At 47.1% G+C, this 27,706-nt stretch overlaps 1 protein-coding gene across 1 annotated transcript in view; it reads left to right on the forward strand.

The window, feature by feature from the left end:
- The window catches only part of CCDC78 (coiled-coil domain containing 78), a 379,499-nt gene that overhangs the window by 226,372 nt on the left and 125,421 nt on the right, over window positions 1-27,706 (forward strand). Inside the window, exon 10 of the mRNA XM_086941249.1 lies at window positions 1,051-1,230. Within this exon, the coding sequence (XP_086797375.1) occupies window positions 1,051-1,230 (180 nt within the window). The remainder of the gene's footprint in view (window positions 1-1,050; window positions 1,231-27,706) is intronic.

Consider the following 27,706-nt stretch of genomic DNA (forward strand, 5'->3'; position numbering starts at 1 on the left):
ACAAGCCTCACCTGTACACCTGTTACTTTGATAACCTTTAATAAGTCAGACATGCTACAATTAACCACAAAACTGCATAAAACCTGAGTGCCACCTTCTCAGCCAAACAACAGCTGTAGCCAGTGATGTAAATGGAAATATATGCAGGGACTCACTCTTTAGAATGCCTGTTTGCCACTGAGAAGTGCCGGTACTCTCCCATTAAACGTATTGCAACAGTGCTGAGAAGTGCAGATACTCTCTTCTTCAAATTAAGGAAGTGCAGGTGCTCCGTACTGGACAGTACCTGCTCATTTAAAGCACTGACTGCAGCCAAGATACAAAACGTAGAATAAAATTACTCACCAAAGTTCATGTTGGAAACTCAAGCCCACCAGAGCCACACTTTAATGTGCCTTCTACCTGCCACTCTGCCTCCACCCAAAATGTGGTGTTACGGCCAGAGCTGCTTACTTTCGAACTAGGAACCAGGTTTGAGCCTCATCCTGTGAGTCTAGATAAATCACTTAATATCCCTGTGCCTAAAAACAATTAAGTGACCTCTTGTAATGCAACTGGTGTTGATGTAAAGCGCTCCAATACCATAGGATTGAGTTGTGCTATATTAAAACTACAGAAACAAACACAAAGAGGTAAAAACAAAGTGCCAACATGCGGTATAGCAAATATATACCAATTATACTGGCTAATTTGTACAAAGTGAAACCAGGAAACCTAGATAAACCGAGTGCTTCCCCACTTAAGTTGTGTGATCTTAAGCAACTATTTTATTTTCACCAAAACTCATTTTTCTTTATGATTACATATTAAAGCAGGATCAAATATGCAAGTTCAGAATACCAGGTGTGCAAAAACCTATTGTGTTTGATTTAATAGACTATAATGTTGCTCAACAATAATCTGGGCCACGTAGAGTGTTTATATGACAGCTGTCTTTCCTCTTAGTTTACTAATGGTTCATGTTTAAAATTATAATTTTTAAAAAGCACTTCTCTCTATGAGGTGTGTTGGCTGTTGTCATTCAATCCTGGATGTCTCTTTTTGTTGTAGATTCTGAGTCTGGAAAACCATGTCATGGAGTTGGAGTTGCACAAGGAGAAGCTTTCTGGTGAGCACGAGGCTGCCTTAGAGCGTCTGCGGGCTGTGGAGACCAATCGCAAAGAGCTGGCTGATGAGTACATTGTGCTGAAGAGCAATTACATGGCACTGAGCAAGGAACATGAGCGAGAGGTGAGTGCTGTGTCTGTACCCATGCCTGGCGAGGGGTTAGGGAGTCAAGCACGATTGTAGTTTCTCATACTAAAGCATACATTTGATTTTCTTCAAGGATTGACAATCTGGTGTTTGGTTGGTTCTACAGTTATCTTTGAGGAAAGATCAGGAGAAAATCTACATTAACAAATAGGGGGATTAACATGTATATGTGATATTGCAATAAATGTCTCACATAGGTGGTCGCTTATGACATCCAACCTTCATTTCATGTGGTCTGGTCTTCACTTTTACTGCCAAGAGACATTAGCTGTTGAGACTCCAGGATGATTTTGTTGCTCTCCCAGTATAAAGCGTGACCCTGCTGGACTAGAGGTACACCTCAGCAATACCCTCAGCCATAATGAAGGGTTACTACTATCCACTCACAAAGCTATAGTTGGGTGGAATCTCATTGAAAGGCAACCTAAAGTGAAAATGAAAGAACATAACCAAAAATACATCTTCCTTCTTTGAGAGCATTTCCCAAAAGATCAGGTGGGGCTATGATCTGCAGATTTGGAAGTAATATACGGAATAACCTAGGCTATGGGAGTTGTGGAACTGGGCATGGTCCATCGTCAAGAAGCATCCAAGTTGTGGGGGTGGAAGGTGTCGGAAGACCAAGCAATCTCTTATCCATCATAATTGACCACTAAATTGAAATCATTAATTTACTTTTCAAATAGAGCATGCATGTTTCTAGGTGTTCCCTGATTAGCCGATGCATTGGATTGAAAATACCCTAACAAGTAATCCAAACTCAAAAATATTTTACCTTCATTGGTAATAAACACTGTGATCTTTTCCATCATAAATATAATGTACTCTTTGCAGCACCAATGGACTGATTCTGAACTCGCCACAGTGGACCCCTTTGATGGAATATTGCCCTGCCTGATTATTACTAAACGAGGTGCTGATGCACTTAGGTGTCTCCTCCTCCTGTTTCTGCACAGGAATAATTCCTCCTCAAAGCAGAAGGATCACCTATGCAATATAAGGCCCAACCTTGATTTTTTTTTGCATCAGAAAAACAAATCGGTGGTACGGAGCTAGCCCTGCTGCAAGATGGCCATCTTTTGAGGAGGCTCTGCCGGTGGGGTTACCAATCCCTTAATTGTCTGCTGCAGTTTCGGGGCGAGTACGAAAAAGCCCTACTCTCTGACACCCAGCTGTCTGTGATACTGTGATCGGGGAGGCGGAGGGTGCCTCGGACCCCGAATCACCGCTGTTGGTGCAGCACGGCCTGGACCATCATGACAGCAGACTGCCGTCTCCCGTGTGGGGTGGCACTGAAGCAGTGAGGACATTGCCCAGGTCTCTGATGCAGAGCCCGGACTGGCAGAGGAGGCTGAGGGCGGTTGTGGGCCGGTGGCGGTCCTGACAGTGAGTGTGTATGCACGACATGTGGGGGCCCCCTGGGCCCGCATGGTGAGGAGCTTTGTGGTGGTCTCCCGTGCTCAAGATCCCTTGAATGGGCCCATGGCTGGTTGCTGTGTGAGCGAGAGGCCTTCCTCAGGCACCTTGGATGCATGATTCTGCCTCCCGTGCGGCTCAGTACTTTCCTGGGGCCCCATGGTGCTAATAGGGGGCCCGCGGGGCTGGATTTCTTGGCATCGTGGCACGTCAGATACAAGAGGGGGTGGGGCCCCCCCTCCCTCCCTGAGGTTGCTGGCCTGGATAGGCACTACCTTTGATCTTTTGGATGCTCAGCCTGAGTCCTGCAACAGGCCTGCTTGTGCACCCTGGAAGTGGTCCCTCAGGGTGTGGTGGGCCTAAGAGGACAGGAGAGCTCCCAGGGAGACAGAAACGGTCTTGAGAGCGAAGGTGGGGAAAGAGTCAGGGATAAAGGGTCGCGGCGGTGTTTGCGCTGCTTGCCACTCGGAGAGAGAAGATTGCAGTGTGATGGGAATATGGAGGGGTTCAGAAATGAAAGACGAGTATTAGACTAACTGTTGTAGCAAGTTGTGTCAGAAACTCACATGCACGACACAGAGGAAGGCACTGGTTTAAATGTCCTAAAGTCAATTTAAAAAGACCAATGAAGTAGGAATGTGGTAGTCCGGTTGATTGGCATTTAGGTAGCTTTGTAACATATTCAGTTCAAGCTTTAAAGGGGGAGAAAAATGTTTTTGGTTTCGCGCAATACATTGACAATTGAGTTAAAACTGTAAAATGTTATATTTAAATGATGAACATGATTAGTGATTGTGATTTATTATTCATTCACAGTGACCCCCGAAGAAGGGCGTTGAGCCCGAAATGCATTGGGTACTTTTTTAAATAAACGCTGCCTGAAATGAATTTATGCGTCAGTCCTGTTCATACTGAAGGTCTGGATAGACATGGTTGGAGCAGTAAAAAATCGGAAACAGCATATACACTTAGTGTGCGGACTCATATTAAAGTTGGTGGAAAACTATGATAAACTTATAAGACTATGGAATACATGGATGTACGTTGAATATAATTAACTTACAATCGCGCAATTGGCACATTTAGCAGTGCGATTGACTGGGGCGACATGAAGCCCCACTACAGTGATGTATACAATTGAAGTGCCGACAGGGCATGGCACTTGATCCAATCAGCACGCACCATTTAGAGACAATGGAGACAAGTTCGAGAAACTAAGAATAAGTGGTGTGCATCCGGTCCCCCCTTACAGTGCACCTCTAAAATCATTCAATTTTCCCCAAACCCGTTTCCGCTTCTTAGAGAAACTTATTCTTGGCTCTGGAGGACATTAATGTGACCAGGTGTGTGCTTCCCTCCGCTTTCACTCTGCTCCTCAGCCCGGATCACTGCTGGTTGCTGTTGGTCCGATCGTTTCCCCTGTGTTGGTCCTTTCAGGATGAGGCAGGACCTGTTGGGGCGGCTCTGCGGTTGCAGCCGGATTGCACCCTAGGGCTTCAGAACTATTGCGAGAGCCTCTTGGGGCTGGCCTCTTTGGAAGTGGTAGAGGCCAAGTCTATACAGACCTCTTCTACACTACCTATTACTTGTGTGGCTTGACCCCACCTGTTCTTCTTGTCCGAGTGTGCCTGGTTCATGGTGCTGCCCGGCAGGTGAGTTGCCCTGCCGGTCCCCATCTGGCTTTGCCTGCCCTAGCTGCCCCCCCAGGGGCTGGTGGGGCAACAGCCTGCGCTATGATGAAAGACAGCAATAAGTAATCCAGGCTGCATCTTGAACCACGACGGACGGACGACGTGCACCATGGAGCCTGCTATGGAGGACCCTGCATGATGCTCCTGGTCCTGGGGGGTGATGCATCCCTGAAGCCCGACAGCTGATCTATGTTTCTTGATCTCAAACAAAGACTGCATACTATTGACTCAAAAATTGACCGGCTGGCGAATTGCTTCGACTGTCTGAAGGAAAAAGTAGATAAGCATGAAGAGCAGCTGGATCAACTTGAATACCATACCTCAGAGGCTCAGGATGTGCACTCCTCAGTGGGGGAGTGACTTCTCCAGATAGAAAAAAGTCAATGACGTTATTCACCAATAGAACGAGGAGTTGGAGGCACAGTCATGGTGCAGCAACTTGAGAATCCTGGGCATCCCGGAGTTGACCGCTATGGACCGCATGGAAGACTTCGTAGAACAGATGTTGCACACACTCTTTGGGGAGATGCTTTCCCACATGCTGATCATAGAAAGGGCACATAGATTGCTGGGGTAGCACCCCCACCCCCATAGGACCCCACCCAACCGATAATAGTAAGGAAAGAGATACTGTGCTACACCTTACTCTGGAGTGCCGACCACTCCAATTCTTTGGCAGTGAAGTCTCCTTCTTTCTGGACTTCACCCTGGCCGCCAGATGAGACTTTACTCCAGTTAAGCGAACACTCCAGAAGACGGCTGCTAAATATTCCTTGCTTTATCCGGCCAATCTCTGTGTACACCACTCAGGGAAAATCCACTTCTTTACTGACCTGAAGGTGGCTGCTTAATTTGCCTGGGGGCTTCTCCCGCTGGTCCTTCTTTGCTGCCTTCACTTACAGGCTCGGACAGTGACCAACTTAGTGAAAATTACTGAAGGCTTAGGATCTACCTGCCTCAGGGCGCGCCCTGCCTGCTTCATCGTGCTTCTCATCTCCATTTCGGAACTGGAGCACTCTGCCCTATATAAGGTGGGGTAATGACTAGATCCACATATAGAGATGCTCTCGTCCCTGGCTGTTCCTACTCCTTCTTCTGGCCACCCAGCGCATTTTGTGCCGTACAGTTACCTCGCCCCCCCCCCCCGCCTGGGATGAGTCCCCATAATCTCTCTTGAGTTCCCTTTGAAAATTGTTGGGTGGGAGGGTTGGTCATATTTGGCCCAGTTGGGGGTCAAAGTAGGAGGTGGGTTCTGGGTTTCGATATTATTTTTGTTCTGTGTTTGTTTTGTTCCTTCCCTGTTTAGCTATTCAGTAATACGCCCCCCCCTCTCTACACTGCCTGCACCCGTCCCTCTGTGGACGGTTCCCGCACTACCCAAGCCAGAGATGGTGACTGTTACTGTGGAATGCCAGGCAAAAGGCTAGACAAGTCTTTTCCAATTTACAGCGCCACAAAATTGACATCTCTCTGTTGCAGGAGTTACACATGACTGATTCGATGCAGACGTGCCTGAGTGCGAACTGGATAGGTGAGACGCATGGGCCTGCTATTCTAATTATGCATGAAGGGTGGCTGTAGTGCTCTGCGAAGGACTACATTGGCACACGCGTTCAATGCTCTGCGACCCACAGGGGCAATATGTCATCCTAGCTGGTATTCCGTAGGGACATCCTCTGAAATTGATTTCAGTGTATGCCCCCAACAAGGATGATCCTGGATTATTTACAGATGTCTGGCACTAAGTGCGTACAATGTGGTGCTGAACGCCACAGCTGATACATCTAGTGAGACACGCCACCCACACCCACAGTCTGCTGCATATCTACACTAAATTATTATGAACAATAGTCTTACAGATGTCTGGTGCGCCCATCACCTAAACAGCTCCAAGGGGACATTCATTATATCCACTCACAATACTTGGTCCAGGATCTACTTCTGGCTGGCCACCAAAGATGTAGTTTCCAGATACAGCTCTGGGCCTTGATGGCCTCACAGCCTCCTTCTATAGTATAAAAGTAAAAAAATCTTTATGGTATGATTAATTAAAATCCTTTACAAATACGGCAGAAAGTGCAAGTTTAGAAAAGGCGATAATAGAATACATAAAATCTAATAAAACAACATGTTTAAAATACTGAGATACAATAAGGTTGCAAAACGCAAATGACTTAGTACCAAAACATGTAAAAGGGAGAAAAAAAAATCTGTCCATTAAAAAACAACACATGCAGAGGTTGTCAAGCGAGGAATGTGCCAAACTGCTCTGGGCGTCCTATTCCTACCTGAAAGTTAGTATAGGCATTTGTATTATTGAAAATACGATTATAGTTGATATCGAGTGTCAGTGATGCTTGGAGCCTAGTTTATACGACTGTCACTTCTCTAGCTGAACGTATGAGCATTCCAGCAGCGGCAAAAAACTTCCCAATTAGTGCTAGCTCCATCGGGACTGTGGTGGTGTAGATGTGCCTTAAAGCCTCCTTAAATGATCTAACACCGTGGTATATGAGCATGGGGGGCATATTAGCATCAAATAGCCATAATTATCGCTAAATATGCTTAGCGCATTTTTTTTATCGCCGGCTATCGCCGGATATCATTGCAGAGATAGCGTGCTATTAGCAACGTTTATCTCCAAAGCGATAAAATATCCCGCGATAGCGTCGAAATGCCTGAATATCACTGGGAATCCAGCGATATTCAGGCATCATCGCTAATGGGGACTTAAACTGAATATCCACCTCCCATTGGATATACAGGTTAAGAAGTGGTCCGAGTAGGTGTTAGGTTTTAGCGATACTCACGCTTAGCGCAATTTTTTTTATCGCTTCGCCTGCCTTGCTAATAGGCGATAGCTGTATTAGCGACTGTTTTCAGTCGCTAACAGTTTGGGTACGCCCACTTTGCATGTCATTAGCGATAAATATCGCTAACATGCAAAGCGGGCCTCAAACCTGTAGCTATCGCCTAAAAGCTGTCGCTAACTGCTGTTAGCGACAGCTTGCTAATAGGGCGATAACAATATTGCCGCTTTAGCGGGAAAAAGTCCTGCTAAAGTGGTGATATGGCCCTTGATAATATGTCCCATAGTTCTTAGATACAACCGCCTTGGGGGCAGCAAAGCTTGGCAGCAGTAAATAACGTGTTCCGCAGATTCTATGGGATGTTGACACAGACAACAGCCGTAGCCACTTGATGACCAATTTTTCCAGTGGGCTCTGTAGTCTTGTATGGGCAAAGTTAAGAGCCTCACTCTTATGATATTTTGTAGGGCATGCCTTCCAAGACCTGCTTTTAAGTAGGGCTGACATGTAGTATTTTCATGTGAGTTAACAAAGCCTTCTGCATCTAGGACTGATCTGATCCGTTCAAGGTCTTGTTGCCTCGAGATGTTCTTGCCACACTTTTTTAGCAGGATCTTTAAGCTATACTTTGTTAGGGGTATGTCTGTAGAAGGTTCGATTGTTAGTCCCAATGTTTGTTTGGCAATCAAGACATACTTCGCCCAGCGACTGTTGTTATCTGAAAAGATCACCTGTAGGGCAGCCCTGATTGTGCCCGGGCAAGCGTTGATCACATTATGTTGGAGTTTGCCTATGTCTTTTTTACATTTGATGTCCATTGCTGTGATGTTAAACTTTAAACGGATCAGTGAATGCCTGGTCGTGTGAGGGAGCTTAAAGACGTTTCTATACGCCATTGTATATAGGCCCTCCCCCAATTTTTTAGTCAATAGACCAGGTAAGACAAGGTGGCCATAGCTGAGTTAGGCATTTGCTTGGTTTGAATAACTCGTCGGATCCCCTCCATTGAGTGGCTTACAAGCTTATGGTGTAATTTGCACAAGCCATATGTTAGCTTAGCTGCTTTTGCCTACAGTGCTTTGACCTGCAGTGCTGGTCTGCAGGTATCTGTAAATTGCACTCCTAAGTAGGTGTACTTATTGGTCGTGCTTATCCTTAGAGGGCCCAACTGCCATGCCAGCATTTGTTTTTTGTTGTTGTTTTTTTCTATAAGGAATGCCCCTGCTAGCCCCCCACCTTCTAGATATGTGTGAGGAGTCCGTGCGGACTAGCGCCCTCCCTCCCTCTCTGTAGGAAGCCCTCATAGTGACCATCTTGAAACCTGACAAAGAAGCCAAGCGCTGCGAGTCCTATAGACTCCTCTCTATGATAAATATCACTAACAAAATCCTAGCGAAACTCATTGCCTCACAACGTCTCCCGCCTTCTAATCTCAGATGGTTCGTCCAGACCAATCTGGCATTATACCAGGCAGATCCATGGCTCATAACCTGCGCATGTGTTTTGCCCTCCTTCACACTATCGACCTCAACCTTCGTGCTTCTGCTGCATTCTTGGACGCCTCCAAGGCCTTCGATACGCTTGAATGGCCCTATCTCTTCAACCTTCTTGAACACCTTGTAGTCAGTCGTAAATTCACACACCTGATTGTTTGCTTTACACTCTGCCTATTGCTCACCTGCGAATAAATGGCACAATATGGGTGGGGGCAAGAGGTGTGGCGCCGCGGCTTGGGCGACTGACTCCGGAATCTGGGGATCACGGTTCAATCCCCGGCAGCGGCGGCAGATTAGCCCAGTACCATGTGACTCTGGGCAATAGCTTGCTTAATCTTCCCGACGGCCCCCAGCGCCTAGAGACCCTTATGGGTGATTGTGCGCTTTACAAATGTGGATTATTATAATATCGGCCCCTTTTGCGATAGCCCGTGGCACGCATCAAGGGTGCTCGCTGTCACCTATCCAAATTGCACCAACACCACTCTCACTGCGGCCTCTCCTTCCACCCCAGGCAGATACTAGTTTCCATATATACAGACGACGTCACCTTATATGTTCAACATCGGTCGGACAACCTGGACCTACTCCTTCGAGCATTTGCTTGCTTTGGCTGGCATGGCGGGCGTTAATATCAACTGGGTGAAGTCCATTTTCTTTCCCGCTTACAGATGCTATGCAGAACTTCACTCCCAATTTCTCCCTGACTTTTTCCGGGACCCTGTCTTGATATTTGGGAGTCTGGCTCAGCCGGAACATGGAGGAACAGTGGAGGGAAAATCCCAGCTAGCTGATGACATGGCTCGAAGACTGTGTGACTACCTGGTCGAAATTAACACTATCCTTAACCGGTAGATTGTCCATTGCAAAAATGGTAATACTTCCCAAGTTCCTATGCCTCTTTGTATCCACTGGTCTGTTTCCGAAAACAACTCTGCTCCCACTTCATTTCGCTGGCTTGGGCCAGCAAAAAGCCTCGAGTATCTCCCTCATGACACTCACTTTTGAGCAGGGTGGCCTGGGGGCACCGGACATGAACCTCTACTTCTTTAGCACCCAGATGCACTTCGTGCATTTTTGGCTACACCCTTTACAATTCCAGCCTCATACTGCTCCAGAGACTGACCACGCCGCTCCATGTCCCCTTCAGTCGGTCCTATACGGCCTTGCCCGCCCAGTGCGACAACAGGCGGACAACGTGGCATGAGCTGCAGAAAAGGACGTGCCTTGACTACCTGTTTGCCCTGTGCGTTCTGATTTGAGGACACCTGCTACTCCCCATGGCTTCAGAGGTGGGAACTCTGGTGCACCTGCGTCAGGTGCAGTTTTCCTCCTCTGGGGCATTGTACCCTAATGGCAGCTTTGCCACCCATCAGCAGGTGTTTCAGGAGCTCACGGCACCTCTTCTGTACGTCATGACTTAATATCAGCTCCGAGCATCTATGTGAAACCTCCATGATACATTCCCAGCACTCCCCCGACACTCGAGGTGCTTGAGGAGATGCTGACTAATCGCTCACCCCGTATGCTGGTAACTCACCTCTATGCCGGCATGCGGAAGTCTGCGCTGATTCACGTTGCTTCTGTTCAACAGGCTTGGTCAAATTATATCAATGTGGTGATAAGTGAGGAACAGTGGACCTACTGCTGGGCCCAGTCAAAGGCCCTATCGAGGAACTACTGGCTGCGATTGACGCACTTTATGTTTATACACAGAATATACCACACACCTGATAGCCTGCTGTGAATGGGCCTCATGGAGGAAGCACGCTGCATGCATTGCGCAGACTTCCTGCACCTGGCATGGGTATCCTGGGATACGGGCCTTTTGGGAGGAGGTGTTCAGAGACGTCACTAGCATCACAGGCCACTCTCCTGACCCTGCATCCTTTGTAGTCCTACTGGGGTACGTCAAGAAGATTCCCACCGAGACCGGTCGGCTAACGACAGTGCTGCTGTTGCTTGTTAAGCGAAGAATTGCGCTGCATTGGGATAGGCGTGGGTTGCCCGGAATAAGCGATTTGTTGCATGATGCGGCAGTTTGCCTGGCGATGCTGGTTGTGTACTGGGAGTTGCTACCTGTTCCCTCTAAACCAAAAGATATGTGGACCTCCTTGATGACTTACCTTAGACTGCAGGACGAGATGTCGGAGGATGCTCTATTACTTACCGGTAATCTTCATTACTCCTGGTCCCGTTGTCCTCGGCCCATTCAGAAACTTATGGAGATAACCATCTTCCAGACAGAAAATAAAAACAAGAGGAATGCTGGGATATCCCTACTGCCCCTCCCCCCGGGAGTATAAAGGTAGGATCTACCCAGCAGCCCTCCTGTACAAACAAGCCCAGACAGGAAGGCCGGCCGCCCGGGAGGGAGGGAGGGGCGTGTGAATGGGCCGAGGACAACGGGACCAGGAGTAATGAAGATTACCGGTAAGTAATAGAGCATTACCCCCAGGTCCCTTATGTCCTCGGCCCATTCAGAAACTTATGGAGAAATACCAAAGCAGAAAAAGCCGGCCTTCCCAACCCAACAGACGCCAACCCAGGAAACCACACCAAGGCAGCAACCGCAGAAGGAAAAAGGAAGAACCGGGGAAACCCCAGGCAGAGCCCCCGACAAGAGGGACCCCCACCAGACCAGCAGACACCCAACAAGAGCAAGGGCGCACAGCCAGACGACCAGACCGGCCACCACAGAGGCCAACCAGCCCACCGCAGGAACACCCGACAGCCAACCAGCGACAGGGTGAACACAGACACCCAAGCCACCACAGGCAAGGGGACAACAGCAGAAGAGAGGCCAAACGAAGAGAAAGGCCAAGAACCACCAGGCCAAAAAGCCAGAAACGGGCAGGAGAAGACAACCCACGCCAGAACCGGCAGGAGACAAGCGGACCAGAGGAACCAAAGGCCCAACCAAGAAGAACAGCGGAAGCCCACCAGAACCCGACCCGGAAGGCAAGACCGAGCCCAAGGCCAGGGAAAGAGAGAAACCCCAGACACCAGGGAACGAAGAGCAAACCCCAGGAAGCCAAGCCACCAGGTCCCGCAAGACGAGGACACAAGGCAAAGGGAACCCGCACCTCCAGGAAACCCGAGCAGGAATAACCAACAAGGGCAACCAACCGGGACAAAGAGACCCGGAAAAAGAGGAAAGGGAACCGAAGGAACCCCAGGAACCCCAAAACAGAACTCCAGCCAAAGCGGAGGAAACGGGAGCAGGAATCAACAGCCCGAAGAAGGCAAACCTGAACACCAAAGCAGGAGAGCAACCGGACGGGCCAAGGACCCGGAGGACCCAAGACAACAGCAAGGGAACCACGAAGGACACAACAACCACAGCCAAGCCAAGCCAACCAGAAAAAGGCCAGGCACAAAGACCCCAAACAGCCCAAGCAAAGGGCCGGGGCAGAAACCCAGAGGCCAGAGAGACAGAGGCAAAACCACCCCATAGGACCTCACAGAAGCAACCGCAGCCAGGGAGGAAAGCACAAGCAAACCACAACCCACAGCCCGGCAAGACCCAAGGCAGGGCCAGCACAGGGGACGAACCCCGCACGGCGAAAAGCCGCAACCAAGGATACATACAGCCAAAGCAACCCGTAGAACCAACCCAAAACAAGGGAAGGACAAAGAGGGCAAGACCCCAACAGAGCACAGGCCCGAGAGCCAACAGCCCCGCCGAAGCCCCAACGAACCCCAGAAGAGGCAAGAAGGGAAAACAAGAAGGCAACAGCGTGACGGCCAGAAACAAGAACCAGACCGGAACACACTACACCCACAAGCAACCGGAACCCCACGACACAGGGACCAGTCACCCCACAGGCATACAGGGCACCCGCAAAGAAGTGCCAAGCCACCCATGAAACTCCCAGAAGACACTCCACCAGGCAGCCCAGGACCGCAGAAAGAGCACAACCAGGCAACCCAGAGCAGGACGCACAAACAGAAGGCAGACCAGCCCAGAACAGGAGCCAACAGGGAGGAAGCCCAAGGCAACAGGCCACCACAGAAAGCCACGGCCGAAAGCCAAGCAGAAGCAAACGCAGGCCACAGCAACCAGCGCAGCGCGCCTCCCACACGGCCAAGCAACGGGGAGACGCGCTGAGTGACCCGAAGAAACGGGGAAACGGCGCCCCCGCCCCAAAGGGCCGAGAAACCGGAACACCGGCCAGGACAAAGCCATGCCGCCCAGCAAGCCCGGCAGGCCGGGAGGCAGACCCAGCAGACATCCAGCAAGCGAAAAACCCACAGGCCCAGGAGAGGCAACAACAATGGCCACCCCGCACCATCACCAAAACCAGAAGAGGCAGGGAAGAAAACCAAAGGAAGAAGCCAAGCGCACCCCGCAGCTCCAGGAGGCCAGGCAGAAACCCACCAGGCCAGACCAAGCCACCGAGCAGACAGCGGAGCGCGGGAACAACAGACCAACCCCGAGAAAGGAGTCATGACAGGACCCTGCAGCCGCCAGGAGGCCCCAGGCAGACAGCACAGCAGACACAGGAGGGGATGCCAGGAAACAGCAGAACCCAGCAAAGGGAAGGCCACAGCACCAAAAGGACCAAGCAGGCCCCCACCACGCACCACGCCCGACAACAGGCGCAGGCCGTGAGGAACAGAACAGCCGGACCCAAGGCAGCACAAGCCACCCAAGCAGAGGCAGAGGGGAGAGAGCACCCCAAAGAACCAACGGCACCCACGAGAGGAACCAGGCGCAGCCAAGGCAAAGGAGGGACAGGACCTGGAACCCGGAAGGGAAGAACCAGGATCCCCAAGCAGGGCAGAGGCCACAACAGCCAGCCCGCAGAGGAGGCAAGACCACCGAGGAAGAACAGGATGGCAGGCCAACCTGAACGAGGGGAGCCCACAGGACCCACCGCGCAGTGGCCCAAGAAGCAGGAACAACGACCCACTACCAGACGGGGCAGAGAGCCGGAGCAGAAGGCAACCCAAACAGGCCGCCGAAGCACAAAAAGAAGAGACACCGTCACCAGAGCACCAGAGGGCAAGGCGCAAACCAGCAGGCAGGGAAACCCTAAGAACACAGGAAACCCATGAGCAAGCAAAGGCAGGAGCAGCAAAAAAGAACCAGCCACCACAGAGGCGACCGGAACCCAAGCCAGAAGCAGAAAGGGCAAACACCCCCAGAGGCGCCAAGAGCAGGGGAACCCCCGAAGAAGAGAACCAAGGGAACAGACCCACGGAACGGCCACCACCGGAGAACCGGGGCCAGCCGAAGGGAGCGCGGACCCCTGAAACAGCAGCAGCAGGAAACCCTAAAAGGGAAGGCAGCACAGAGCCCACAAGCAAGCCCCGACACCAAACAGAGGCGCAAAACCGCCAGAGCGGAGGCCAACCAAACGCCGCACAGGGGACCGGAGGACCGACAGAGGCCAAAGCGCCAACCAACACAGAAAAAGGAAGCGCCAGCCAAGGCAACCCAGGAGGCGGACGAGCAGCATCACGGCAGTGAGGAGCCCACAACAAGGAGAAAGGCACCCACACCCAGCCGCAGCGGAACAGGTAGCAAAGAGAACAAGGAAAGCACTCCGCACAGCTACTCACACAGACCCCCGCACAACAAGTGCACCGGAAGGCCAAAGGAAACCGCACACCCAGAAGGGAAGAGGACCACAGAGCCACCAGACCCAGAACAAAACAGGGGCCAAAGAACAGCCCAACCAGCCACCACAGCAGGCAGCAGCGCACACACCCCGCCAGACCCGGGCCCAGGAAAGCACCCCAAAAACCGAGACCCAAAGCCCAGCGACCCAGCAAGAAGCGTGGCGAGGCAAAGGGAGGCACGAACCAAGGGAGGCAGCCCCAAAGACGTCAGAGGCAGCCCACAGAACACAAGCACCCCCAGACTCCGAGGAACCCTGCCCAGTTGGAAGGAACCCAGAGAAAAGGAGAACCGCCGAGAAACACCCGAGGAAGGGCGCCCCCGTCGAGACCAGAACCTGGACCACCCACCGCCAAGTCGTCCGACCAACCCGAAAGGGCACGACAGGCAGAGCGTCAGGGACAGAGCAGCCCCACCACAGAGGAAGGAAGCACACCCCCCCCCCCCCAGAGGAGAGTAAGGGACAGCTGTCACGCAACAGTAGCAGCAAACGCGCTCCCAACAGTGCAGAGCCACATAAGTGGGGCAGTACAAGGCATAACAACAGTACAGTGCGCACCCTGGACAGAAAGCCACAGGCCAACATCACACAGACGTTGGGAGCAGAGAGTGACAATACACAGAATCCCCGTCAAAATGCCAAAAATGCGTGACTGTGGAAAAAACAGCACAGGGCAAACAGCAATTCACAGGATGTAGAACCAATGCCCTTTCTCAGCACCAAAGTAGGCAGCAAGCGCTATAACGCCACAAACACAGGCACCATATGGAAATACTGGAACAAGAAATTGCCGCCTCCGAGCACCCTCCGGGGGAAGCCAGGGAACTACAGCCGGAGACCGAGCACCACGCTCCCAGGCAGGCCTCAGCAGCAGCGGCAGCCTCGAGACATCCGAGGCAGGAGGGATTAACACAAGCGCTCCAGGCAAGCAACAACCCTCATGAAACAGCAGAACAGAGGAAAAATACCGCAAAAGCGGGACTCACCCGGAGCGGGGGCCTGAGCAGCACCAGCAAGGCCCCCACACACCAACAGCCGGATCCGGGATCGACCATCCAGCGCAGCGCGTCTCCCACCCGGCCAGGCTCGGGGAGACGCGCACAGCGACCCGGAAGGAACCGGGAAGCGGCGCACCAGCCGCAAAGGGCCGGAAAACCGGACCAACGGCTGCAAAGACGTCAATCCCCCCCAGCAAGCCCGGCAGGCCGGGGGGGAGACACATCAGGAACCTCACCCCTGCCCGTGAAGCCAGGCAGCCGGGCAGGAGGAGCAAGACGAGGACTGCACACCACTCAAGCCCAGCAGGAGCCGGTGCAGCCCCGAACATCAACAGCATCCATCAGCCATTCTGTCGAAGACATAAAAAAAGAACAGGAGGGCTGCTGGGTAGATCCTACCTTTATACTCCCGGGGGGAGGGGCAGTAGGGATATCCCAGCATTCCTCTTGTTTTTATTTTCTGTCTGGAAGATGGTTATCTCCATAAGTTTCTGAATGGGCCGAGGACATATGGGACCTGGGGGTAATGCACATAGAGATGATGGTCCCCCCTGCTGCTTACATCTGACTGCCCCTCTCTGTGATGTCCTGCCCATCTGCCTGGTTAACCTTGGTTGAAGTCTCGACCATCCAACCTGCTGGGTGCGCTCACCTTAAATCCTCTTACGTGTGCAGTGAGTAGCCTTACCTGAGTGGCAAGTTACTGGTTGTGCCCTATCTCCCCCCTCTCCCCGTTCTTCCTACCCCCTCCCCCCTTTCGTTCCTGAGTTGCATTTGTCAGACGTGTAGACTATTGACGCCTGACTATGCATTGCATTTGACTCTGAAATATTAACGGTACATTTGTCACTGTTCATTTAAAACTCAATAAAAAAAATGAAAGAAAAAAAAACGGTAATTCCAGTGCCTGCATGTTAGTTGCCATGCAGTGTGCAGTAACTGGAAATAGCGTGCTGCATGGGCAGAATTACTGTCTGGCATTGGTGATATTGTTTCAGTTTCAGTTTTAATTCACGTTTATTTGGACCGTTGGTCCACAAACAATACGTATATTGTTAAAAATACATCTAAAAGAACACTTCATTAAACACGCTAAAACGCATCTTAAAACACATTCCATTATAAAACCCTCTATTACCCAAATTAGGATAAGTTATTTCCTAAAACTCATTAAAAAAGGTAAAAAGAAGTGCCTTCACTCTTTACATACATTTTCCAATAGCAACGGCAATATCTAAATGGGTCATTTCCGTCATCAAGGTTACAGCCTGGGCCCTTGTTTTAATCTCATATTTCTTAAATATTGGTTTTAAGAACATAATTCGTAAATCAAGAAACTACTGACAATCTATTAAAATATGTAGCAAATCACATGAGGCGCCTAAAGAACAAGTGCACATTTTACCACGTTATTTATAAAACACGGGCTCACCTCCATTCTTACCCTAAAAATCTCACTTCGTAATCGGCAATCCGGTAACCTATCAATGTAGGGAAAGCATTGTTCATTTTTCCATGCAACAGTCATAAAATGCACTGAGGTTTTATTTGCAAGATAATTTTGGTCCTGTACATGAGATATTTCCTTCCCCAACGGCCCAAGTTTCTTCTTGTCAATGCTAATCATAAAGGTAGTGGGGCACAAATTATACTCCATCATACGACATAGCTTCACCATAATCGCTCTAGTCTCTCTTTCCCATTTTAATTCGCTATTCTGTATTTCGTTTTTACACCATTGTGATATTTTGGTGTTTTCGCCTACTCCTAGGCGTTGCCAGAAGCGAAGTAGGGCCATACCGGCTAGAATGCCCCATGAAGTCAGTACTAATTCCAGTTTTACGGCCTGGACCATTGCTGACAAGGGAAGTGTGAATAGATTTTTTAGGTTTTTACCTTCCTCGACATCCCAGCCTTCTTTGCCGCTCAAGTATAACAGTTCTGCGCCATACAGAAATTGCGGGGGTACCATGGCCGAATAAGCTTTTAGCACTGGTCTATCTGACATAGCGCTATAGGCTTTGTTAAACAATTTCAGGCCGCTAAATATTGGTGATATTTGCTTTTAATTCCAGCCCTCCTACACTGCGCTACTCTTAATCAACCCCCAAATGTTCAGTGTTTGGGTATTTCCAAATCTCCGTGATTGTTCTGTAGAAGAGCTGGTCTAAAATGATCAGTGTTAGCTAGCATCCAGAAGGTACGCTATCTTCGATTTGCCCCAATATCGCAGAACGGAGTGAAATTGTTATAACTTTTATTTCCTTAATGCAGGGTAGGATGGCTTTATAAAATACCGATAGCAAACTACATCTCCAGCCCATCAAAAATATTATGTCTGTCTGACCACAGTTCCCCCAACACAATAGTGAGACATCCGGAGCCATGTGTGCTAGGAAATCGGGGGTGCAGTACCAACGAAAGCAAACCTTGTATGGAATGGTTTTGGTTTGACAACATTTAAGGATTCAAGCTCTGAACATTCAATCAAGTTAATTCCAGCTGTTTGGTGTTTCGGGGAGCCTACTTTGTTGCACTAAGGTGTATTGTTGTATCCCTTGTAACAAGCATGTCAGTTGTTGTCATAGGATAAGTCCTATCTTTGGGCGCAGTGAAATATGAGCTGTTTGCAATATGTTATTCTCAGATATAATAAGTATAGAGTTTCTTTGCTCAAAGCTTTTGTGCTTCCTATCTATATATGGTTCTTAAAGAGACAATGCCCTCTGCCTGTGGGTCTCAATTTCTTTGAGGATAGATCAGGGGAACCATGAACAAATAGGGTTTTGTAGTGTAATAAGGATGTAATATCCAATATCTGGAACAGAACCCTAACCCCCTTCTGTAAAAGAAATCTGAAGTACACCTGTGGCCATTGCCTGCTGTTAGTGCTTCAAATAAAGCATAAAGCAAAAGAAAAGTTCCCCAATACCCTGAATAAAATTCCAGGAGAGAATTTACACTAAACAAACAATAGTCTCGATTCATTTGAGGGTTTGTACTTCTGCCTGGCAATGCTCTTTTCTAATATTTCCATTGTTCTGGGTTAATCAAAACACTTTGTACAAGAAGTTTGTCGCCCTGTATCTGAGGGGTGTAGAATGATTTCTACGATATTCCCACACCTCTAATAATTCTGCGATGCTGGAATACCGGAGTATTGTAACTTACAACCTGAGGTGTTGCCTAGAAATAGGGTATTGCTATGGGAATCAACATTACTGCACCTGATTGTCACGATAATTCCCCATATTACAGGCCTTTTCCATCCCGATATTAGGTTTAGCTTATATAATGTACGTCGGGAAAGAATCTGCAGTGCTGTATTCCCAGTTCACCTGTAATTCCCGATCCCGTAGGGGCTGACTTCTTGGAGTTACTTGCGCACTGTTTTCCTCTGTGCCTATCTACTGTTGGGTGGGGAGATCTGCACTCCCCCCGGCAAGTGGCTTATTTACCTATAATACAAAAGGGTGACAAATGAGCGACTGGGAGCAGTCTGAGATTGACGACCTACCACCTGCAGGACAACACTGGGGGTGATGCCTTGTATTAGTATCCTGCAGAAGGTCCTGGAGAACCACTCTTTGTGGTTATGGGAACAGCCAGGCTGAAGGCGGCCATAGTGCCAGCCGATCGAAGAGATGACGCCCCCGAACAACAACTAGAAGTTCTCATTGGGATGGACCGAGTACAGCAGCAGCTGGCCAAGATACTCGAGGCCATAGCAGACACTAAGACCACCCACCATCAAGCTATTAGCAGGGTGTCAGTGAGGCTGGGACTGCTTCATATGGAACATTGTAAACTAGCACAGAGGGTGGGTGGGGGTAGCAGAAGCCTCAATTGTAGACCTTCACCCTGCACAACATACATTGGTGCATCAGGTTGAAGAGCTCACTGACCAAGTCCGCACCCTAGAACACAGGGCAGAAGATGCCGAAGGAAGCAACAAGAGGAACAACATTCGAGTGATTGGGCTGCCAGAGGGGCAAAGACATGATAACTTTCCTTGAAATCTGGCTCAGGACTTCGGTAGCCCAAGAGGGCCTCTCCACCTTTTACACTCTCAAGAGGGCACACAGGATCCCTGCCCGCCTACCCATGCCGGGTCATCCCCGGTGCCCAGTGGTGGCGACACTCCAGCATTTTAGAGACAGAGATACCTTTCTGCAGAAAGCGAGAACAGATGGCCCATTCGTGATCGATAATAGCAAGGTATTAATCTTCCCTGACTACACACCCTAGGTGCAGCGGCGACTGGCCTCGTTTATTGAGGTCAAGAAGGCGCTACGTGAGGAAGGGTTGCAATATTCTCTAATGTTCCCTGCTAGACTCTACATAATGCTTGACGGAAAAACAAATTTCTGCTATGACCCTGGGGTGGCTTGGGACTGGCCTGAGATCTATAAGTCTTGGGGACCACAGCCGAAGAAGACAGACTCTGCTGCCACGGGCCGGGATCTCCACTTCAGGAAAAGGGCCCAGAAGAGACATAAACAGAGACCATCTAAGAAACCGAGCACATCTCAAACAGAGAAAGAAAGAGCTGCTTCTCTCCAGACTGTGGCTGAGATCATGAAACCTAGAGAAACTGCTTCGGAGGCTGGCACCCCCTCTGCTCCGTGAAGGGAACTGGGGACTCTGAATCAGACTCCTCCCTAACAGATAGTGTCTTGCTACCAAAAGTCACCCGATAGGACCGCAGATGATCTTTGAGTAAAGCGGCCCTGCTAGATGGGGTTGCGCACAGGAGTGAAATGGAATGCGCTGCTGATATCGTGAGTAAACGGGCTGGAACTTATTGATGTCTAGACCTGTGCGAGCCGACCTGACCACCATGGTTTGTGAGCAGTAGACTGCTCCCACTTAGAAGGCTGCACCTATGATTGGTTGGATTCTTCGGTGGAGACTGATGCACTGTTTGCAGTTTGGGTGGCTGGCCGTTGACAGACTGCTCTGGGGAAGGGGAGTTCGGCTTTGCCTGGGTTTTTTCTTTAATCATTTTGTTCTGTTCTGTTGCAGGGGAGGTGCTAGATTATTTCTTTAAGATGGGAGGGGGATGGGGGAGGAGGGCTGGGACTGGGTTTGAATCCCTGCCAATGGCATCCATGTACTACACACTGAAATTCCTGACGTGGAATATCAGGGGGAGGGGGCATCTAGTAAGCGGCATAATGTGCATAGATATCTACGAAGAGGGGGGCTGCAGATTGCCCTACTGCAAGATACACATCTTATACAAAATAAGGTAGAGAAATTGCGCAGACGATGGGGAGGGCAGATCTTCGCAACCTACTATTCTGCATATGCCAGGCGGGTGCTAATCTGGATAAGGGTGGAAGTACCCTTTAACCCTTCACAAACCTTGGTGAATAGAGAGAGCAGATATATATTCCTGAAAGGTAGGCTGCTCGGATGTGAGATCATTCTTGGCGGTGTGTCCCCCAAATCAAGTACAGGTGCCTTTCCTCCAGGACCTCTCGGCCTATATAGCTGAGGTAACGGTGACTGACATGATCCTGGAAGGTGATTTTAACTGCGTAGCTAACACCGCACTAGATTAGTCACCCCCCCCCACATTACCTGGAGCCCAGGCTCACCGCACAGCGGTCGGATTCAGGGACTGGATGAGACATTGGGGGTTGGAAGGCATTCGGAGGAATCAACACTTGAATGATAGAGACTACTCATATACTCCTCCATACATCAGTTACACACAAGGATAGGTGCCTTTTTATGCTCCTCTAGCCTAGGACACTGTATTACACATACAGAGTACCTGGGATGCACTTTTTCCGATCATAGTCCCCTACTGCTGTCCTATCAGCCTTTAGGGAAGCGCCCACTGGTCTCTCATTGCGGCGACTTAACCCACTGATTTTAGAGGATCTTTGTTTCAAGGAAACCCTGGGTACCACCATTGATGCTTACTTTACTACCAGTACTCACACAACATCCACAGCACTGGTGGAATGTGAGGCATTTAAGGTGGTGTCAAGGGTGTTCTGCCTGGGACAGTTGATTGGGGCACAGTGAGAATTGCTCCAGGAACTGGGAGACCTAGAGGACAATGCAAAGGTGGCTGGACAATGCAAAGGTCCCAGACATTGCAAACCAGGGACCATTGAAAGAAACGCGAGGACTGTACCATCAAGCCCTTGAAAGGCTGAGGTGTTATGAATGCAGGGACTACCTTACCAAGGAGCAGCAATAAGAAGGAAGACCTAGAGGTTTACTGGCATGGCTGATTAGACCGGAAACATGTAGTTCCCCAATTACTCATGTTCGAATGGGAACGGATCAATATGTCTATGACCCAGAGGCCATTAAAGCCCTGTTCCGTGATTAGTATGAATCCCTTAATAGAGCACCCCACCGCCCCCCGGTTTCCCAACGAGAGCAGAGAGCCTTTCTGTCCATGTTGCCTCCTAACTCGCTAGACCAACAAGTAAAGACAACGTTAGGTGGTGTGGTTAAAAATTCAGGAGTTCCGGGTGGCCATTAAGAGCATGGCCATAGGTAAGTCCCTGGGCCCAGACGGTCTTCCTGCAGATTTTACTCTGTATATGCATCGAAACTGGCTCCCCACCTGGAGACTCTATATGCATAATCTTTGAGACTCAGACAGCTCCCTACAGCTGCCAGGGTTGCGTTTGTGATCCCACTCCCCAAGACGTCCCCTTAGGGGGCTCCTATCGGGTTGCACACAATTGTAAATTACAAAATTGCATAAATATTTGGCAAATACACTGTACCACCACAATCAAGCAGGAACGCCCATGGACTCTAACTGCTGCGGTTATGCTACACAGCAAGTTGTTAAGGGTAGCGATATGTTAAACAATGGGAATGGTGGCCTAGTTATACCTGGATATTGCAAAGACGAACTATATCTTAAATTGTACCTCATGCAATGTTATGAGCTGATATATCTGACAGATGTTAAATTAAACACGAATACAAACCTGTTTGGAAAAAAAGCATATTGAGCAAATGGTTAGATCTCCATCACCTGTGTTGACATTTTTTTCCATCATGACCTCTCAGAGTTCTATTTGAGAATTACTTCTGGTATTAATAAACTGCCATCCTCACTTTTTCCATGATTAAAAAAGTAAAGGATCTGTACCCGGAAGCTTTTAGAGCACATTCTATGTTTCTCTTTTTAAGGAGAGAATGACTAACTCTACTTTCAACACCTTTGCTCTCTTAAGAATGGATTTGTATTTGCCAAGTGCTATCTTTCTACCAGTAGCGGCTGGCAAGAAATGAGGGTGGAGAGGCGGGGGGACATTATAATAAAAGAAAACACTTACCTCTACTCTCCTCGCTTCTCTAGAGTCCAGGAACCAGGAAGCACCCAGGCTACCCATTGCAAATCACAACGCAGCATTGTGATTGGTCTGAGATCTGTGGATCGGCGCTCAGATGGGGACTTGGGGCCTGGGCATGTTCCCAACCAGACTGTGTAATGCAGCCTGGTGGGGAACATGCTAAGCGTGCATGGCTGTTTGGCGGTCCCAGAAGGCCAACCAAGCAGTTATGTGTACTTAGTTTGGACAAACCCCTCCTCCCCCTGTGCCTCCAGCCCTGCCCCGCCCTAACCCAGCCCCGAACCTGTTAAAAATAAAATGATAACTATGTTTTTTATCATTTGATTTTTCCTGCTCAAAGAGCAGTGGGGGCGACTCCTCCGCCTCAGCGGAGGAGCCGCCCCTGCTTTCTACCTACATTTTTATAAGTTCAGAGACATATCTCAACACCATACTGTGTCACCCCACACATTCCCATTTTACCAGTAGTACGACCCAGAGACATTGGATCTTTCTAACTAGTTGTACAAAACAAATTGTACCCCACCCCATTTCCACCTCTCCCATGTCTCCTGAACTCCCACAAATCTGCATTTAATAAAACATAAAAACCACCCTTATCTCCTGTAAAGTACAGTATATTTATTTCCTTTTTCATAAACTTTGTATCAATGTGCAATAATAACAAAATACTCCCCCCTCAGGCGTAGTTATACGAACCCCCACAAAATGAGTAAAAAAATTAGTAATGTACCATGCATACTTTGTTTTGTATTACCTCTGTAAACTTCTATTTTGAATCCTCTCAACTGATTCTTCCCCTGATCAGTGTGTGCCAATAACACTAAGTCGGTGAGTAGGGTCACTACCCTGCCCATCTTCATACAACTGTGAAGAAAGTCCAAACAACTTTCTCCTCGTGAATTTCCTTTTTTTGATAACAAAGTAGGCTACAAAGCAACTGTACTCTAAATTGCCTTGTAAGATAGTTGGGCAACATAGTTCAGATAAGGATCATAATTAGGCATGAACATGATTGATCTCTCTCCAGCCACAACACTTTGAAAATCACGAAATGAAATACATACCCCATCCCTGTGGATTCAGAGACCTTTTACATCTGTGCTAATTTTCATTTATTTATTCCCTTCCTCAAATCCTCTGGGCGCAGAAGAATTGCTTTCCTTTTTTCTCTACGTCTGCCCATGAAGATATCTCTTGGTATGTTGATCACTCTACCTTGCAATACAATATTTCTCTCCCTGTCGCTTTTCAGTTATGTCTTGCATGTGTCTTCTTTTTATTATTAGCCCTGGTACATGGTGATGAAGGTACTTTCCAACGTGGCTGCATTGTGTCAGGTTCTTTAAGCAGGTGATAAAAAAGGTCTTCAACATAAGCCTTTTGGATCGCTATTTTAAATCTGAATCCTGATGTCATGCTCTGAGACATATCTGCACTGTCTCCTCGTTTTGTTGGTGAAAATAGCCTGGCCTTCTTCCAGGGTAGGCAGACAAAATATCGAAATTAAAATATCGATATACAATAATATCGATGTTTTAATTTCGACAGTACAGAATATCGATGTCCAAAATATCGACAGACAGAATATCGTTTTTTTAAGGTATGTATGTTACTAATATCGAATTTTACTAATATCGAATTTTTTTTAGTGTTATGTATTTTATTATGTTGTTTATATGTTTGTTAAACATGTTTTGTAATGTATGTTTGAAAATTTGTAAATTTGTTTACATTTTGCGTTTTAGTATCAGAGCGGGTTGTGGGTTTATAGGGGAATAGGGTGGGAAGTAATTTAATAATAATTAATTAATTAATATATGTTTGTAAATATTTTTAATTAACAATTAATTGGTAATTAATTAATATTAATTAGTTAATTAATTAATATAATTTTGTACATATTTTTAATTAATAATTAATTGGTAATTAATTCATATTAATTAGTTAATTATAATAATTAGAGTAATTTTTTTATATGTATAATTTTTTGTTATTGTTAATTAATTAATTGGGAAAAAATAATATTAATTATTACATTTAATTAATTACAGCTAATGTGCTAATATATTTACTTTATTGTTATTGTTAATTAATAATTAATTGGTAATTAAATAATATTAATTAATTTTGGGTAAAGGAGTATTTCTAGGGTTCAGGGTCAGTTTTCAGTTTTTGGGTAAAGGGGTATTTTTAGGGTTCAGGGTCAGTTTTCAGTTTTTGGGTAAAGGGGTATTTTTAGAGTTCAGGGTCGGTTTTCAGTTTTTCGGTAAAGGGGTATTTTTTGGGTTCAGGGTCAGTTTTCAGTTTTTGGGTAAAGGGGTATTTTTAGGGTTCAGGGTCAGTTTTCAGTTTTTGGGTAAAGGGGTGTTTTTAGGGTTCAGGGTCAGTTTTGGGTTTTTGGGTAAAGGGGTATTTTTAGGGTTCAGGGTCAGTTTTCAGTTTTTGGGTAAAGGGGTATTTTTAGGGTTCAGGGTCAGTTTTGGGTTTTTGGGGATAAAGGGGTATTTTTAGGGTTCAGGGTCAGTTTTGGGTTTTTGGGGTACAGTCGTACAGGGTAAAAATAAAATACATTTAAATTAAATTAATGAAATGAAATCAAAAAAATTTAAATTACATTAAATTATTAAGTTTTTAATTTATTTTAAATGTATATGTATTATTTTTAATTTTTTAATTATGTTTTAATATTTTTATTTAATATTTGTAAAATTATATGTATTTTAAAATTATTTTTACATTATTATTAATACATTTTAAAAAACGATATTTTTAATTTCGATATTTTTGTACTACGATATTAATTTTTCGATATTTTTGTACTTACCTTTATGAAGATTTGACTCCGATATTTTTGATTTCGATATTTTTGTGTCGATATTTTTGTATGTAGATATTCTGTCTGTCGATATTATGTCAGACATTCTTCTTCCAGATATCTGCTCTTGAGGGAGAATCTCAGCATGAGTATTGTGTTTTCTGTAGTGCTAATTTCCAGGTCGTCAGCTATGTTCTCTCATAAATGGTTGTTTCTCTTGCTATTCTTGCTGATCATTTCGACTTTTAATGAGGAGATATCAGACTTTAGATAAAGAAATGTATCCTGCTTAGGTATTTTAATGACAGGGACTTCCTTCTGGGTCCTTTTAGCTTCTCTTGCTTGCTCAAAATACCCTTTCTTTAACGTTTTTCTTTCTTTTCTGGAGACTCTACGAGGTATTTAATGTTTTGATTGATTTCTGGCTGCCACAGTGATTGGCGAGGCTTACTGGAAGTGCTTACTGTGAGGTGCTGTATGTAAGGAGGTACTAGCTCTGAAAGTTTCTTACCTCAACAACACATTCAAGGCACACATGAGTGTGCAGCCAGTCATTTGCGCACTGTTCGAAAAATAATCCTCTTGCTGACGATAGAAAAAATAAACTGTAGTCCAAACAGCCGGAGTACCAACCTTTCATTGTTGCTGAGCCCACCCATTCTCAGATATTACCCCTTTAGACGTACCCCAGTCAGTTATTTGGTCTTTGCATCCATGAAGAGTCAGTTCAAGGTGGTTTAGTCTCACTGTCAGTCAATTTTGGGGGTTTTATTTTTACCTAAGTATTGAGCTATAGTATTTTTAACCAAATGAAAAGGTATTCGTTATATTCTTTAACACAAAGGGTCTCTGGTATAATATCCAGAGGACCGGGGGGTTTAAGAGGAAAAATGGAGTATATCCTCCTTACAATTATTTTATCACAACAAAATACTCCAAAAATTACTAAGCCTGAGAATGGTTTCTAGGTAGTATAACACACAAGGAATTTAAGCCTTGTGTGTGGTAGTGGGGGCTGAAAGACTGATCACTAGTGGTATGTTGGACTTGCTAGTCATGTCCATTTGTATGGGGGGAAACTAGTTCTTTTTAGTTACCCTGACACACCCTAGTGGTGTCATGCTTCATCATTGGGTCACCCCGACTCCTAAAAGTCGAGGTGGGCTCAACCACAGTGTTGGGTAGCTCTTTGAGAGATGAAGGATGGGGAGTTATAAGATAAAATACCTCAATCAGACCCCTGGTATTTTATCTTATTACTCCCCATCCTTCATCTCTCAAAGAGCTACCCAACACTGTGATTGAGCCCACCTCGACTTTTAGGAGTCGGGGTGACCCAATGATGAAGCATGACACCACTAGGGTGTGTGAGGGTAACTAAAAATAACTAGTTTTCCCCCCCATACAAATGGACACGACTAGCAAGTCCAACATACCACTAGTGATCAGTCTTTCAACCGTATTCGTTATATTCACCAGGCCCACATTATTCATTGGAATTTTAGTCCTATGCATAGTTAATAATTGCTACTGGGACCCGTCCACAAAGAAATACTTGTAGCCCAGCTACATTCACAACTGGTCATTGGTTGCATTAGTCCCTGCTCATAGTTATTGATGTTTTAGCCGTGTCAGGATAACCTGCCTCCCTGCCCACAGTCCGGTTTTCTGTATTTAGTCCTGGAGTCTATTTTTTTCCGCTTTCAGTCATCGAAACTTACGTTTCACCCGCAGTTTGCGGTTGAGGCTGTAATGCAGCTCAGTAATTTATAGGCCTTTTAGCTATGTTTATAGTCAAGCAATGGGGATTTAGTCTTACCCACAATCTGTAGTGGGGTTTAACGAGTCAGTTAATTAGAAATTCCACTTGGCCAGTTTGAAACAGTTTTCACTGGATCCTGGTGCGGCACATCTCTTTTGAGCTATATATGTCAAGTAAACAAACATGATGAAATGTATTTGTTAAGTGGTTATACCAAAATGCAACAATTGAAGACCAATAACTAAATTAAAGATGGAGTTGTAATCAACTGTAATTGTTTTCATAGCTTTTCAGTAGATGTGGAACTCCAATATGCCAGCAGCTGGTTCCAACATACACAGTTTGGAATTGTACTGCAGGAATTTGGGTCATGGCTGTTAAAGCCAAATGCCTCTCTTAGTCAGTTGTTGGCCTATTAGTCACACATACAGTCAGTAAAAACCAAATATGATTCAGTCTCTGTTCAGCTCTACCGAAATAAGTAGTTCCAACAGAAT

Source organism: Lissotriton vulgaris, chromosome 10, assembly GCF_964263255.1.
Source record: "Lissotriton vulgaris chromosome 10, aLisVul1.2, whole genome shotgun sequence".
Taxonomy (NCBI): domain Eukaryota; kingdom Metazoa; phylum Chordata; class Amphibia; order Caudata; family Salamandridae; genus Lissotriton; species Lissotriton vulgaris.